This window comes from Anopheles stephensi, chromosome 2 (assembly GCF_013141755.1).
Source record: "Anopheles stephensi strain Indian chromosome 2, UCI_ANSTEP_V1.0, whole genome shotgun sequence".
Classification (NCBI taxonomy): domain Eukaryota; kingdom Metazoa; phylum Arthropoda; class Insecta; order Diptera; family Culicidae; genus Anopheles; species Anopheles stephensi.
In genome coordinates this window covers 63429613-63444117 of record NC_050202.1, presented here as the reverse complement: position 1 = coordinate 63444117, position 14505 = coordinate 63429613, and the positions used below count along the sequence as shown (strand labels likewise).

Below are 14505 nucleotides of genomic sequence, written 5' to 3'. Positions count from 1 at the left end.
TTTGCCGATCTCACAGATGTAAGCACTGGAACCGGGTTTATATCGAAGTGTTTGCTGGCCAATGCTGACACGCTGTGTGCCGCCGTAAGCCCACTGATGGATCCGGATGAAACCCTGCTCGAAGGATACTACGAAAAGGCGGTTATGAACAACTACTTCGGCATCGGTATCGATGCAAAGATTTCGCTCGACTTCCACAACAAGCGCGAGGAACATCCGGAGAAGTGTCGATCCCGGGCCAAGAACTACATGTGGTACGGTGTGCTCGGGTCGAAGCAGTGGTTGCAGAAAACGTACAAGAACCTCGAACAGAAGGTACAGCTCGAGTGCGACGGACAACGCATCCCGCTGCCCTCGCTGCAGGGCATCGTGGTACTGAACATTCCCAGCTTTATGGGCGGAACCAACTTCTGGGGCAGCAAGAAGGAGGACGACTGCTTCCTGGCCCAAAGCTTCGATGATCGCATACTGGAGGTGGTGGCAGTGTTCGGATCGGTACAGATGGCCGCCTCGCGGCTCATCAACCTGCAGCATCACCGGATAGCGCAGTGCCAGAGCGTGCAGATAAACATTCTTGGTAAGTTACCGTATTGTCCCGTAACAGGGTAATACAAGTTAACGCAACGCGAAACCGTCTGCTAACGTTTGTAGGTGAAGAATGTGTTCCGATACAGGTGGACGGAGAGGCTTGGCTGCAGCCGCCCGGCATGATACGGATCATACACAAGAACCGTGTGCAGATGCTGTGCCGCAACCGGGGCCTTGAGGTGTCGCTGAAGAGCTGGCAGGAGAAGCAACGGCAGCACAGCATCAGCATCGCCCGGGAGCAACCTTCGACCGCGTCCGAGCATCACATCGCGCCCGCCGAGGACATGTTTTCGGAGCGTGAAACCTATCTGCTGCTGAACTTTATCGAGTGTGTCAGCACGCTGGTCAAGTGGGTGAAGTTTCTCATCATATCACACCCTTCGCTGCAGCCGAACCTGTACGTGGTGGCTTCGAAGACGGCCGACGCGCTCGAGTCCATCCATCCGGGTGGTAAAATCATCGAGGGACCAAACCTTCGTCGGCAGCTGACACAGTTGGTAGGTGGAGCTGGCGACCTTTTTTTTGTTCCATTACGATCCATCTCATTGCATTCCTTCCCTACCACAGGTCCGCTGCGCTAGACAGTTGTACGAGGACACGTGCGAGCTGTTGCGTGAGCGCAGCCACAGCCTAATACTTCGCGAAGATCTGGAAACGAAGCTTAGTGTATCGCTGGCAAACATGGAGATGGAGCTGGGTAAGTGCACCATGCAGCAATCGTCCGAAACCGGTGAAACCAGAGTGTATCTGAACGTGTTGGCACCGAACGAAGAGATTGATCATCGCAAAAAGCAAAAACCGTTCTGGTTGCGGTTCCGCAGCGGCCACAGCTCTCATCACGGTCCGGCAGCAACCGGAACCGTACCGAAGGCGGCAACCACATCACGCGAGACGGTCAGTAACTGGGGTGTGGGTGAGGTCGTTACATGGCTGGAAGCGATGCAACTGGCCGAGTACGTGGACAGCTTCATCAAGAACGATATCCGTGGCAAGGAGCTACTAACATTGGCGCGCCGTGATTTGAAGGATCTGGGCGTTACAAAAGTCGGACACGTGAAGCGTATTCTGCAAGCAATCAAAGACCTAGGAACGGGGTAGATGTGTCCTCAGGGCGATGTAATGTCGCCAACGACCGAGGGAGAACACATACAACTGTAGCCCTCTGTAAGCTATGAAAAACAAATACCACAGCATAAAATCCACCATTCATGAGAATGTTCTGACGAAAGATCGATCTCAGCCTCTACGGACGATGGAACGGTGGAAAAATATATCTAACAGGAAATGTAAGAGACATAACTAAAACTTCGATAAAAGCAACTAAAAGACTTTGTTATCTGTCGTACTTAGTAGCAACAAACAAAAACAAACAAAAAATACGCATCGTAACCTAACGTAAGGTGTAGTAAAGGTGAAGTAGCTGCTAGGGACCGTCTGAAGCGGCAGCTGCAGGTGTTGTTTTGTAACCCTTCCCAACTGATGATTATTATAGCAATAGGCAGTAAATAGTTGCGGCCTTTGATTCATCCCCCCCTTTCTTCCTTGTTGGGCCACGGGGACATCTCTATCAGCAGCAGCTATTGCGATAGTGTAAGTGACGTGAAGGCGAGGCAAAGCAACTCGATAATGGAACCGTATGAAACATATTCAGACTATAAGATATGCGTTATGCATCATGCATTATTATACATCGTATAGTTTATTACCGTAATGTACTATGTGGGCTGTTGATTGTGTGTGTTTTAGTTTCCTCCCTTTGATCGTTGCTTGGCCGTGTGCGAGAGATCGGTCTACTGATGGCCGACGTGACAAGATGTGCAGTGCGCATCGTAAGGCTCGGTTTGGAAAGCTAAGCCTCACCCCGATGAGGATCGATGAAAAGTGTTTCCTCTATAACATCTACCAATGTTACTGTAATGTTACTACAAAAAAACAACACAAATCGTGGTTGGAAATGCCCTTATTTTCACAACCAAAAAAACCACACACACACAAAGTACGAGCTGACGCTCGTCTTAATCTCTCTTGTGTTCCTGTTTAGTACTGTTGAATGTTTACTATGTACGTATTAAGTGTGTGTGTGTGTAAAGGCGCGTGTTAGTATGTGATGAAGCAAATCTAAAGTAAAACACTATCGATAACGTTACATTTAAAGTACTAGCCGAGTAAGGGGCTTAAGTTAACGGTATCAAAACAAACTAAGCACAAAAATCACATGGAACCACAGTCAGAACCCAGCCAGAAAAAATGGGGGGGGAAGGGGGGTGTGCTCTACAGTGTTATCTCATCGAATCGCAAAACAAAGCAGATCAGTGCAAGCTACTTATACACTTTACATGAGTAAATATATAGACCCGTAAGGATATACTATAACTCTTATACAAATAATAGAATATACATATACAATTAGATGGTAACCTTTACCCCGTAAGAAAGCGATTCTCCGACTAAGATGCGCGAGAAGGTGCAATTGTACAATTTGGATACGATACTGAAATCTTCAACCATAGCCGAACGGCGCCTCAAGGGCGCCGTGTTAAAAATCTATGCAATTACAGTCGCGTAACGAAACGAAAAACCATGTCTAAAAACGGTCCCATCAACTAAAGATTTCGAATCAATTTATCAAAAAAGAAGGGTAACCGAAGTTGAGATCAGATTTTAATAGGAAGGATCGTCGCTTGTTCGTGCGCGCATCATGGTTCAATTTTTGAGTAGTTTGAGACGTTACAGCATACATATATATACTTAAAGAGTTTTCATACCTTATTCGTTTGATAGAAGTTGCAAAATGGAGACATGGAACAAACATGGAAAGGCTAAGAAATGAAACCGTGCTATCAAGAACAGTATAGATCTCAATTGAAACAAAAATACGCTTTCCGCAATCGGGATGTTTTCCATTCGAAAGACAATCGTAGTATGTGTAGTTGAAACAGTAAACTAAACCTTTAAATTGATAAGAAAACCTTAACAAGAACACGCTAAACAAAGTGTCACAAAAAAAAAAACAAACAACCATCGACATCTTCGTACACTTCGCCACAACTTTAAAAGGGGCAAATTAAAAAGCAAAATTAATACCTTTACTAACTTAGCGTAGCGTAGTGTAGCTGAGACATTGTCATTAGGGGCGTTCGAGTGCGGGACTCGTGTAAGGCAACACAGGTGGTGTTAGGTGCCAGAGAGATGATCTTCTATTTGTAGGAGTTTTCTGTTATGTTTCCCAAAACGAAATGTGTGTGTTTGTGTAACTGTAAGTGTATTAGTGTGAGTGTAGCCTGCGAGGCTCAAAACCAACGGTAATGGACGCCTTTTTTTCTAGACTTTTATCATCAATCTCAGCTCCAAGAGATTTTCAAAAGACTTCCCCATCTGTTGGAAACTAAGCTCTGTCTTTATGTAATTAAGTCATTAAAACATTAAAATCAGCATTACCCAGTGGAACAGAGGAAACGAGCGCGGACGAACGTATCACGCCGATGATGCCTAGAAGCGGAAGAAGCGATATTAAAAACCCGGATGCCTAACGGATGCGACGGATGTTTCAATTATAAGCAAAGTTTATGACTCACAAGAAAAAGTAACATTTAATAATCGATCTTCTAAACCAAAGGGAGGGGGAAAAATAGGAACTTAAAAAGCAAAACTCTTACCAGATATGTTGGCGAATGTGTTAGAAAAAAAGTGGAAACAGATTAGATGTTGATCATTGACTGTTTCGCAGAATAAGTGTTGGTGTAGTATATCTCTGGTAGTGATATGGATAGATGCACCCACAAACAAAAAAATCATTTAATATAACTTAACCTATCTTTAGTAAGCGAAGAAGACGAACCCATGCATCCGGATTTCGACCACCGACAAACTGAGCGAGTGTTTTTTTGCCAACAACAAAACAAGTTGTTTAAATTTGCCTAAGTTTCACCGTACGATAGTGTAACAGTGTTGTCCGGGATGTGAAGGGGGGGGATGAACTAAACAAGCAAAGAACAATCATGTGGCGTGCTGCGAAAAACCGAAAAGGCTCCAAATATTGGTTCCATTCCTTTAGGCTAGTTAAGTTATTCGACTATCATTTTGAATCAGAAAACCACACAGCAATAGAGACGCTTCGTCTGGATGATGAGTGGATGAGCGTACGGTCAAAAGCGCATCAATGGCGCGCAGTATACAAAAAACGCAGTTAAATAATTATTTCGTTGCGATCACAGAACTCACAAGCAACGAGCTTTGTGTAGTGACCGACCGACATTACACCAAAGAGGCCAACAAAGTTTACCATTTAGACACATAGCGCAAGCAATACGCAACTATGTACTACTGCAGCAACAGTAGTACAACCAATCGAGAGAGCAATATCGCGATAATTTCAATGCAATCGGCAATCTTTTGTGTGCAATTTTGATTTTCCTTTGCCAAAGCTTTATGTCCCATCGAATCAGACTAGCGCCTGGCTATGGGGATCACGTTCCGAATGTTTTGTGTGTCGCTCGCACCGTTACTGTTTGTGTAACTGAAGTATGGAAGTTCGAGTGGCAGCGTGCAACGGTACGCATTAGCTTACATTAGTATAAACCTTGCAAAAAAAATTGTAACCTTGCCCTGGAGGCATTAATTGTATCATTGTAGCTGTAAACGGTAAAACAATCTATTGGATATGGTGCATTGGTTCGCGGGAAATTAGTGTAGCAAGAGAGAAGATTGGAAGCAAAAACAAAACAAATTCCCCATTCCTTGTCTGTTTGATGTTCCAAGGTTTTTTGGTTAAGGACACACTATACCCTAATGGCTGCCGGAGGAGTCACATCAAGAGAGAAAGAGAGAAAACGCAGTAACTTTACATTGATCAATCGCTAAGGATAGCGGGTGCGTTAGTAGATGTTTTGTGTTTAGCTACATGTACTTACGGCACAGTATAAACTATGTTAGAGGATTGTGTGAAGAAAAGGATCATACCAAAGCAGCTAGAATTCAAATAGAACCAACCCTTCTTATATACTCTCTCCACCCAGAGGCGTGGGCCCATAGTCAAAAGGGGAAGGCCTCGGTTACCTTTCTACTGCAATATTTGACCAACAAGGGTAACACTGGATCGCGCACACCATTTTCTGGCAGCATACCTACGCACAAAGGACCAATCAAGGATCTCTACTCATACAAACAGATCACGAGAATAGCACTACTGTTTCACGCCCAAACCCAAATGACCAATACAGATCCTGTATCAAGAATGTTAAAACAAAAACCAAATGGGAAGTAATTATAGCTCGTAGAGACATCATAGATTAATGTTAACCCACTTAACCACTGAGAACGGGAGAATGGCAACCGTTAAATCAAATCAAGCCACCCAAACCAACCGAGTTATTTGAAATAATCAAGCACGTGGTGAACGTTATCATACTCTCAGCGTAAGTGCTGTTCACGTCAGAATTGTAAAACGCAACGCAGAAAGCAGTCGAGTACTACGGGTATTACAATCAAACCACACGCACAATGGTACACGCATTTCACGCCGCTGTAAATCTTACGGGCATTTTCGGAACTGCGGCTGGAAACGATATCGATACGATGCTCTATTGGATTTATGCCGTTTCTTTTAGCCGTCGGTTCAATCACTACAAACAAGACATCGAACATTAAGCACTTTAGGTGAGGTTTTTGAATTATTTTTGAGCTTTTCTTTCTGGCATAGAGTAAAGTCATATGGTTGCATTTAATATTACTTTTAAATATAAGCATGCACCTTCCGATAATGTCCGGTTTGTTTGATACAGCGTAGCAGCTACATATATAAGACTATAGAACGTATACAGCGTATAGAACATGTACAAGCAGCAGCATGCATGTAAAGAAGCAGCAGCTACACTCCCCTGAAACTGAATACGAATCGTCTGGTGGCAGCAAACTTTTCCGATACATTTTAACCGACTTATTTTGCTACATTTTATATGCGTACATTTGTAAGCAGCGAAACACTTTCACTCCGCGCTCCTCGCTTTAGCTGCAGTTTAGTTTTACCGTACCATTATGGCACACGGACAAAAGGAAAACCACGTTTCACGAATTACATCTGTGATATTTTTGCATTCTTTAACTATAAATATACCTTCAACCGAATCGTGCGGATTGGTAACAATATCTCCAAAATTCTAAAACTGTCCAGAACGTTTGAGTACATGGCGGACGCGAGTGTGGGAGGGTTTGCTTGGGAAGCGACCGTTGAAATGGAAACCATACTGTAAATGTTTAAATTCATATTCAACCCGGAAAACATTTGGAGTGGTCCTACAGTTTTACACCACCATCGCCGGAAGAAGCAATTTGGAATGAGGAGGTGTTTCAATGCCATGCGCTCCATTACAATAGCATTCAACGTCTAGTAGTTAAGGATTGTTAAACTAAGATTCCAACACTGTTTTCCATCATCTGCCCATTCTAAATTGCTTACACGATTAAGATTTCCCTTGAATGGGGATTCCCGTGCTCATGATTTAACTCTATTTCTACCACCACACACTGCAGCACACGCTGTGCAATTCTCCAGGTTTGCGTACCACGATTTTATTGTAATAAAAATATAAGATGTCCAACACACATTACACACTCAGATTCGTTTCCTCCCGTGGGCAAACATCAGAAGCATTAACAAACAAAAGAAAGTCCGGTCCAATGTGGTGACCCGGAAACCAAAAACCGATTTTTGTGCATTGATTTAAATATCCGAAATGAAGCTCAAAGCCATTTTTTTAAAATATAATCTAAATGGAAGACGCATTTTTGTGACCGATGGACACACGGCGGGCCAGTTCCTAGGATTAGTTTAAGGTGCTAATCGCTCGTACACCCATCCTTCCTCGCCCTGATGTAGCAGCGTGCCATCGACCGCCTCATTCGCATCGAGCTGTTTGCGGAACCGGATGCGATCGTGCAGCCGGTTGGTTTGTCCCTGCCAAAATTCAATCGCTTTCGGGCGAACGAGATAACCGCCCCAGTTTGGCAGTGGCACCACACCGTCCGGTCCGAGCTCCTCTTTGATGCCCTTTTCCTTCTGGTCTAGAAACTCGCGGCTCGGTATCGGTTTGCTCTGGGGGCTAGCAAGCGCACCGATCTGGCTTGCCCTCGGGCGCTGGTGAAAGTATGTTTCCGATGCTTCGCGCGATATGCGCTCCGCCGTACCTTCGATCCGGACCGACCGACGCAACGGTAGCCAGTAGAACGCGAGCGCAACGTTTGCATTTTCTGCCAGCTCGTCCGCTTTGCGGCTTTCGTAGTTGGTAAAGAAGGTAAATCCCTCGTCGGTAACATCTTTCAACAGTACGAACCGGGCCGATGGAACAGCATCCCTTGAACAGGACCGGGGTATCGTTATCAGCATTATCTTACATTGTGACCAGAAAACCGCAGCGCGATAAGTGATGGCGATTGAGTTGGGTAATTGTGGCGCTACTTACTTTGTTGCTGTTGCCAGGCACATCGCGTTCGGTTCGATGATCTCTGGAGTTTCGCACGCATCTTGCATCCACTTGCGAAATAGGCTTATCGGTTCCTTCCGCTCGATGCTCGATTCTAGAAAGATCTCCTTCTCCGATTTGTACTTGATTCTAAGCGCTGGCAAGCCGGAAAACAATAAAAGTGAATGTACGCCACAATCGAGCGAAAGAAATGCTTTACTTACATGAAAGATCTACGAACGACATTCTTCTGAGTAACGTTAATCTCATAGATAATGGAGAAACACTCGCAAACAACTGTTGGTTTCGATTTGTTTTGCACCGTATGTTTTATTTGTTCGTATTCAACTGACGTTTCATCGCTTTGACGTGCGTGCGTCAGCTGATCCGGGGGTGACGTCAAATATAACCCAAGTAGCATATTTGAATGTGTCGTTGGAGTGGCGCAAATATTTTATGCAATTTAAAAAAATAACAATATTAAATCAATTTAAATTAATCCATTGCAAGCATGAACATGGCTTTACATTCATTTGGCTTTCTAGGTGTGCAAAATGTTCTTAAATTATTTTTGTGAATAATAAAGAACCTGAACTTTGGCTAAAACTTAAATAAAAAATTGCGTTCATATGAGTAGTGTTTAGGTGAAGAAAGTAATTTAAAACCTTGTAAATTTTGTCTTTTTGTGAATTTACTAAATTTGCAGTCATCAAATTTGGTTGCGATAATACAGCGTCAAGTAGTGATCATATTCAGCATGAATTTTTATTAGAAATGTTACAATTTAGTTTAAAAAAATTATGGTATGATTTCATACGATTTAACAAAACTTATTCTACTATTGGTGAAGCAAGAAGTATATTGTTTTACTTGCTTAAGCTTGAAATGCGACTTTTTACTATATTAGATGATCAGAAATTTCTTAGACATCATCCTTGGCTTGACTTGCTTTTATCTGTAGCTGGATAGTTGGCCATAATTACAAGGAGGTGACACGGAGGGGATTCGAAACCCATTCCTGTCGAGTAAAGGACCGTCACTGCTATTATCCTGACCATCGGATCGTACCTCGGATCAATGAAAACAAGAAGTTATAAGTAAATTAATTTTTTGAGATTTTGCTTATTACCTGAGTTCATCTGATTTCAAGTCATGGACATAGCTTTCTCAAGAAGCATCCCTGCCATAGAACTAATCTTCTTCTACACTGGCAGTAAAGAACCGTGAAAGCTGATTGAGTGTTGTCGACTTGAACTAAAACTCAATTCCGCCCTGCAACAGTTTCGAATTTGCTGGCGCGCTGCGGATGCGTTAATTTTAATGGCACTTTCAATAAGTTGGAAATATTGACCAGGTTGCCGGTGGAGTTTTGCAATTCCGTAGGCCGGGCGCGCTCTGGAATGGAATCGCGAGGCAGAAATAAAATCCATTTGGTATGATTAGCTACCGCCAGCTAGCTTTTTAATTACTACACCTTATTAAAGGAGCTAGGTTACGGCAGGTTCGTGGACGCGACGGCCGGATGAATTTAACTCTCCACTCTTCGCTATTGCTATTTTCTCATTTAGATTATTCCGGCCGACGGCACCCGTTCGCTCGCCATCGCGGAGCGCTAGGGTAGGGGGCCGGTTTCGGCAAGCAAGTACCTTGAACGCCCACTGTCCACAAGAATTCTCATCTCAGCGGCACACAGCCGCAAACGCGTAGCCCGTACGAGCCGTACCACTGTCACCTCGAATCAGTGTGGATTCGGATTCGTTCACGAGACACACGGGCATTAAAGGTACAGCGCCGTGCTGAGTTCGATCGACGCGACGCGTTTTTGTTTTTTCCACCGGAGCCACCATTGTCTATCGTGTGTTGTGCGTTAAAGTTAAGCTTCCGTCTTTTCGATTCCGGGTGCCGGTCAGTTGTGGCTCCACGATGTCGAAAAAGTTGACCAAATTTCAAATCATTCTCGACCGTGGCGCCTTGCTGTATCTGCCGGGCCAGGTGCTGTCCGGACGTGTGCTGCTCGAAACGCAGGCCGACACAGCCGTCCTCGGGCTGCACTTCCATGTGCTGGGCGAGTGTACCGTGCACGTGCCGAAGGGACGCCGTGATAAGTCGTACGACAAGGAAAACTACATCGATTTCCGCATGAAGCTGCTGGACGATTTCGACAACAAGCCGATCCTGCTATCGCCCGGCATACACTGCTTTCCTTTCAAGCTGGGACTGCCCGTATCGCTGCCGTCCACCTTTCTCGGTCGGCACGGTTGGGTGCAGTACTATTGCAAGACGAGCCTGCAGGAAACGTCCGGCATTACGCACAAGAATCAGCAGGTGTTTATCGTGCTGAATCCCATCGATTTAAATCTGGAAGTGCCGATCATGAGCGTAAGTCGTAGTAGGCCGGTCGCGTCGAATGGCGTCCCTAATTTCGAGACCGTTGTTTTTGGCCGTTTCGCAGAGTCCGCTCGAAGCAAACGTCGAGCATCGTGTGGGTGTCGGATACATTGGTGGTACGGTGCGCTGCAACGTGGGACTGGACAAGCGGGCGTACGTACCGGGCGAGAGCATTCTGCTCACCGGCGAGGTTCACAACCGTACGAATGTGACCGTGAAGCTGCTCAAGTATGCGCTCATCGAGGTAAGCGACGTTCGGCCCACGCCCGGGACAAGCTTTGACTGGCAGCGAGGCTGGGTTGCTAAAGCGTCATTGGCGAGCGTACGATGCACGTTCTGCATATGGTAAAGTTGAGTGGCAACGAAGTCAGTGCAATCGATTGAGATGGTCAGTCATTTACGGGGCAACAATCAACCGGGGTATTGAATCCCATCCCGATCGTTCATACGTAGCAAACGCTGACTGGTCGGGTACGTGGGAGGTGGAAGTGTAGTAAGCCTTTATATGGCCGGCATGACCTAATGGAGGTCGTTACGCCATAAACAGCGAGGGACCGAAACCGTTAGAAAGATACTTGGTGAAGCTTTTATGGAAGTGACAATTCTTAATTGTTGAATCAGCTAAGCTAAAGCTTAGCTTGATGCTTTGAAGCTTATTTAAGATTAACTATGACCTATCTATGTTCTGAATACCTTTAATCTTTATTGAAGTGTTAGACCAATTCTCAGCATTTACAAATCTCTTTAATTGATTTTTTTAAACTGAGTCAGACACACAAGCAATTGAACGTCGGAAGTATGTAAACGGAATGTGCAACTATAATTATGAAGATAAAAATGGACGACCTAAGCGTATTACGTCCACAGAACGTATTTATCATACGAAGACGACAAGACGAAGGTTACGGCTAGAAATAGAAATGAACGTAGGCAATGCTAATGGCCGGATAACCATTGCCAGCCCCCGTCACGGCAAATCATCGGTGGAGCAAATTTTTCAGCCCATGATCCCTTTTTCCAAATGAGCCAGCTTAGTGTCAGTCCGGGCTTTGCTTTGCCGGAGCCTTTCCGGTTCGCGCCAGCCCATTATTATTCAATAGCTTATGAATTTATGAATTTCACTCCCGGACAAACGTAACAACTTGATGCTTATTGATAAGTGTCCTACCTCGGCTGGTGCACAAAGTTCCAACGAATGGTTGGTAAAGATGTGTTTTTTTTTCTGCCTGTTCCCTGTTTCGATTCGTCCCACCAATGCACACTATCAATTTTGCTTTCTCCTTTCCCTCCACTTTAGACGGTGAAATACTTTGTGCACGGAAAGCTCGTCCATCAGGAACGGCGTGAGCTGGATGCGGTCGTGCGCGATAAAATAAAGTCCGGCGGACGAGATGTGATGCAGAATGGTCATCTGACGGTGCCACCGCTGCCACCCACCAATCTGCTCGGATGCCATCTGATCAAGGTGCAGTACAGCGTTTGTGTGAGTATCCGATGATGAGTGGCTGGCGCGTTATTATGGCTTGGTTTGTGGGTTGGTTGGCGGATCGACTGGTGCTGCTGGTGAACCGCCGCCGCTATGGGAATACGGGCAAGTGTTTCTATAGCCGCAATATTATCGCACGACTATCGTGTACGGTTGGCAGTTTCCTTTATCTCCACGACAACAAGCAATGCTTGTGATGTACTATTTTTTTGAGACGGCGGCACAGACGTCATTTTCATGGTACGGTGGTGAATCATTCTTTTTGATGGCTTATTATTTGCTTTTCATTCAAAAGTGGGAACTGTGATACTTATCAATGGTTCTACCAGTGTCCAAGGAAATATTGTCTAGGTATTTCCTGATAGCTGATCATTGGTAGCAATTTATCGAATCTCATCTGGATCGTCCTCCGCGTACACTGACTGAGTGGTTGTACGAAACGGAAAAATTAAATCAAGTAATGACAGGTGAATCCCATTAACCCTTAGAAGCGGAAGATGGTTCACCAAATGACTTAGCCACTGTGAGACACTTTGAGTTTTATTTTAATTATGTTTGCCAATAGACGATATCCTGGATATTAGCTCTCTCAGGATCATCTCTATGCAAAACTATGCATTTCCCGTGAAAATGTGCATCATGTCTTAATACATGGTTCAATATACTACTGGGATCTTTTCAGTATGTTTTCCGGTAGCAAATTGAAACATTCCGAGCAGTTTTCTCTTATCTAAATGAATACACTTGGGCGGTCCAATGGCCGATGGCGATAAAGGCGCCAGTTTAGACACGGCAGGACCGCAGTTCACATCCCATATGAGCTATCTCCCCGTACGCAGGACTAACGACCATGCTACGGATAAAATCAAGTCACAGAAAGCGAGAAATGGGAGGCCGAGACCTCTCGAGGTTTTAGTGCTGAGGAAGAAGAAGAAGAACCGACACCACATCTAAATGATCCAGGTGCATGAGCTTTGTAACCATAGACCGAGTGTTTATCGCAAAGGCTTCTGAGCGATTGGAAAGTGTCTCCAAAGAAGAATGAAAAATTGTTTAAATTAAACGGTGAAGTCCCATTTCTGGATGAAAAGAATAACTAAATACTGAAATTTTTAAATTTGGAATAAGATCAACTACCACAGGGTCCATTTGATGTGCATTTAGATTATTTAATTGTAGGGTCATACCAATCAGTCGAGAATTAAAGATCGAGATTCAGCCAGATTTATGCATCAGAGCCAGGGAACGTTTGATCTCTCATACGTACGCCATAAAGGATGGTTTATCATGATCGTAATAATGAGTAATAATGAGCAAGAGCCCCAATTATTTAGTTTTTTTGTTGCTTATTAAAATGTAGTTGTTGAAATTATGAAAGCCTAGCAATACGGCCAGGCCGTTCTTTAAAAATAAAAATTAAAAAAATATGAATGCTCAGTATTCCATCAATTGCTCTAGGTTCTGATTTATAAAGCGTTAAACCTCACACATCGTCCCAATTTTAAAGTGTTCCATATACGATGAGATCTACCTTCAAAATAAGTTGAAAATAAGGACTTAAAAAATCATATGTTCCATGAGATGTTTTTGGTTCCTTGTAATTATCATTTGTACACCGTACACTTCAAAGCATGCAATGTAAATCCCACCGTTGCATTAGCGTGAAGCGAACGCCGCAAACGGACGTTCAATTTGAATGCAGCTCAATGGAAACCTTGCCAACCGATAGAAAGCACAGCTTTGCAGCTTGGATGAATTATAGCTTCCTGCCAACAGTGCTGGAGTGTAGTGTGTGCGTGTGTGGAACACGCGCAGCAAAGGATTTGAAATCATTCCGAACACATCAAAGTGAATGGTTCAGGCGGCCCATACGCCACCCACCGCGCACTGTAGTGGCTGGTGCAATAAAGGTACGCAATAATAATATGCGGCGGGTACGATTCCATTTATCAATCTCACACCAGGTGCTGATTGAGCCGAACCTGATGGAGCGCCAGGAAGCCATCCGGATTCCGATCACGCTCGGCACCTACCCGTTCCGGCGTGACGACGAGAACCTGCAGGAGTGGGTTGACAACTACGTGCAGTACCCTGCTGCGCTGCCCGTCTCACGTGGCACACCGTTTGAAGTGCTGCACTAACAAGCCCGCAGCCGCCTCTGCCGGAGGATGTGAGCATGTCACTCGAGATTAACACAGCGAGATCGATGTGCAGATACCCCCGTGTTCGGAAGATGCACGGCCAACGTACGATGGCGGTTAACATCAGCACGTCGACAGCACACATCGTGACTCGTGAACCCGATTGCAGGTTTTTGCGTAATAAATCTAATAATAAATTTAAATTAAAACACGAAAAACAGATGTTGCATTATTTCAAAAGGAGTAAGCAAGGGGAAAAAAGGAGTAACAGCAGTAGTTCGCTTCCTTCGGCGATGGTTGCTCTTGACGTCGATAGGGCTGTACGGTTTAAGAAAAACTTTAAAGAATCTTCTTCGTCCTACGCCTTTCCCGGATGAATGAAAAACCCCGCACCGTAAGACGGCAGGAAGAAAGAAAGATGATTTACTACAATTTTTGTTCGTGA

At 44.6% G+C, this 14505-nt stretch overlaps 3 protein-coding genes across 3 annotated transcripts in view; 2 read left to right on the top strand and 1 right to left on the bottom strand.

Annotated features, from left to right (window-relative positions):
* The window catches only part of LOC118506724 (diacylglycerol kinase eta), a 48028-nt gene extending 42730 nt beyond the window's left edge, over window positions 1–5298 (top strand). Inside the window, exons 15-17 of the mRNA XM_036044255.1 lie at window positions 17–577; window positions 652–1085; window positions 1156–5298. Of these exons, the coding sequence (XP_035900148.1) occupies window positions 17–577; window positions 652–1085; window positions 1156–1686 (1526 nt within the window). The 3' untranslated portion in view covers window positions 1687–5298. The remainder of the gene's footprint in view (window positions 1–16; window positions 578–651; window positions 1086–1155) is intronic.
* A 1829-nt stretch (window positions 5299–7127) lies between these two features.
* LOC118506725 (pyridoxine-5'-phosphate oxidase-like) lies at window positions 7128–8405 on the bottom strand. The gene is made up of 3 exons (XM_036044256.1): window positions 8270–8405; window positions 8046–8202; window positions 7128–7937 (listed from the first exon to the last, which is right to left on the bottom strand). The coding sequence occupies exons 1-3, from the start codon at window positions 8313–8315 to the stop codon at window positions 7415–7417; spliced, it is 726 nt and encodes a 241-aa protein (XP_035900149.1). The 5' UTR covers window positions 8316–8405; the 3' UTR covers window positions 7128–7414.
* Window positions 8406–9711: 1306 nt separating this feature from the next.
* On the top strand, window positions 9712–14278 carry LOC118506723 (arrestin domain-containing protein 3-like). Its single transcript, XM_036044254.1, has 4 exons — window positions 9712–10424; window positions 10498–10677; window positions 11731–11916; window positions 13884–14278. The coding sequence occupies exons 1-4, from the start codon at window positions 9969–9971 to the stop codon at window positions 14058–14060; spliced, it is 999 nt and encodes a 332-aa protein (XP_035900147.1). The 5' UTR covers window positions 9712–9968; the 3' UTR covers window positions 14061–14278.
* The last annotated feature ends 227 nt before the right edge of the window (window positions 14279–14505 follow it).

Excerpts from the sequence above, each read along its gene's own strand:
- LOC118506725 (XM_036044256.1), bottom strand. The coding sequence starts at position 8,315 with ATGAGATTAACGTTACTCAGAAGAATGTCGTTCGTAGATCTTTCAT. Across the intron at positions 8,203-8,269 it reads GTCGTTCGTAGATCTTTCAT|CGCTTAGAATCAAGTACAAA; the intron begins GTAAGTAAAGCA and ends CCGGCTTGCCAG. Across the intron at positions 7,938-8,045 it reads TGCCTGGCAACAGCAACAAA|GGATGCTGTTCCATCGGCCC; the intron begins GTAAGTAGCGCC and ends GTCCTGTTCAAG.
- LOC118506723 (XM_036044254.1), top strand. The coding sequence starts at position 9,969 with ATGTCGAAAAAGTTGACCAAATTTCAAATCATTCTCGACCGTGGCGCC. Across the intron at positions 10,425-10,497 it reads TGGAAGTGCCGATCATGAGC|AGTCCGCTCGAAGCAAACGT; the intron begins GTAAGTCGTAGT and ends GCCGTTTCGCAG. Across the intron at positions 10,678-11,730 it reads TCAAGTATGCGCTCATCGAG|ACGGTGAAATACTTTGTGCA; the intron begins GTAAGCGACGTT and ends CCTCCACTTTAG.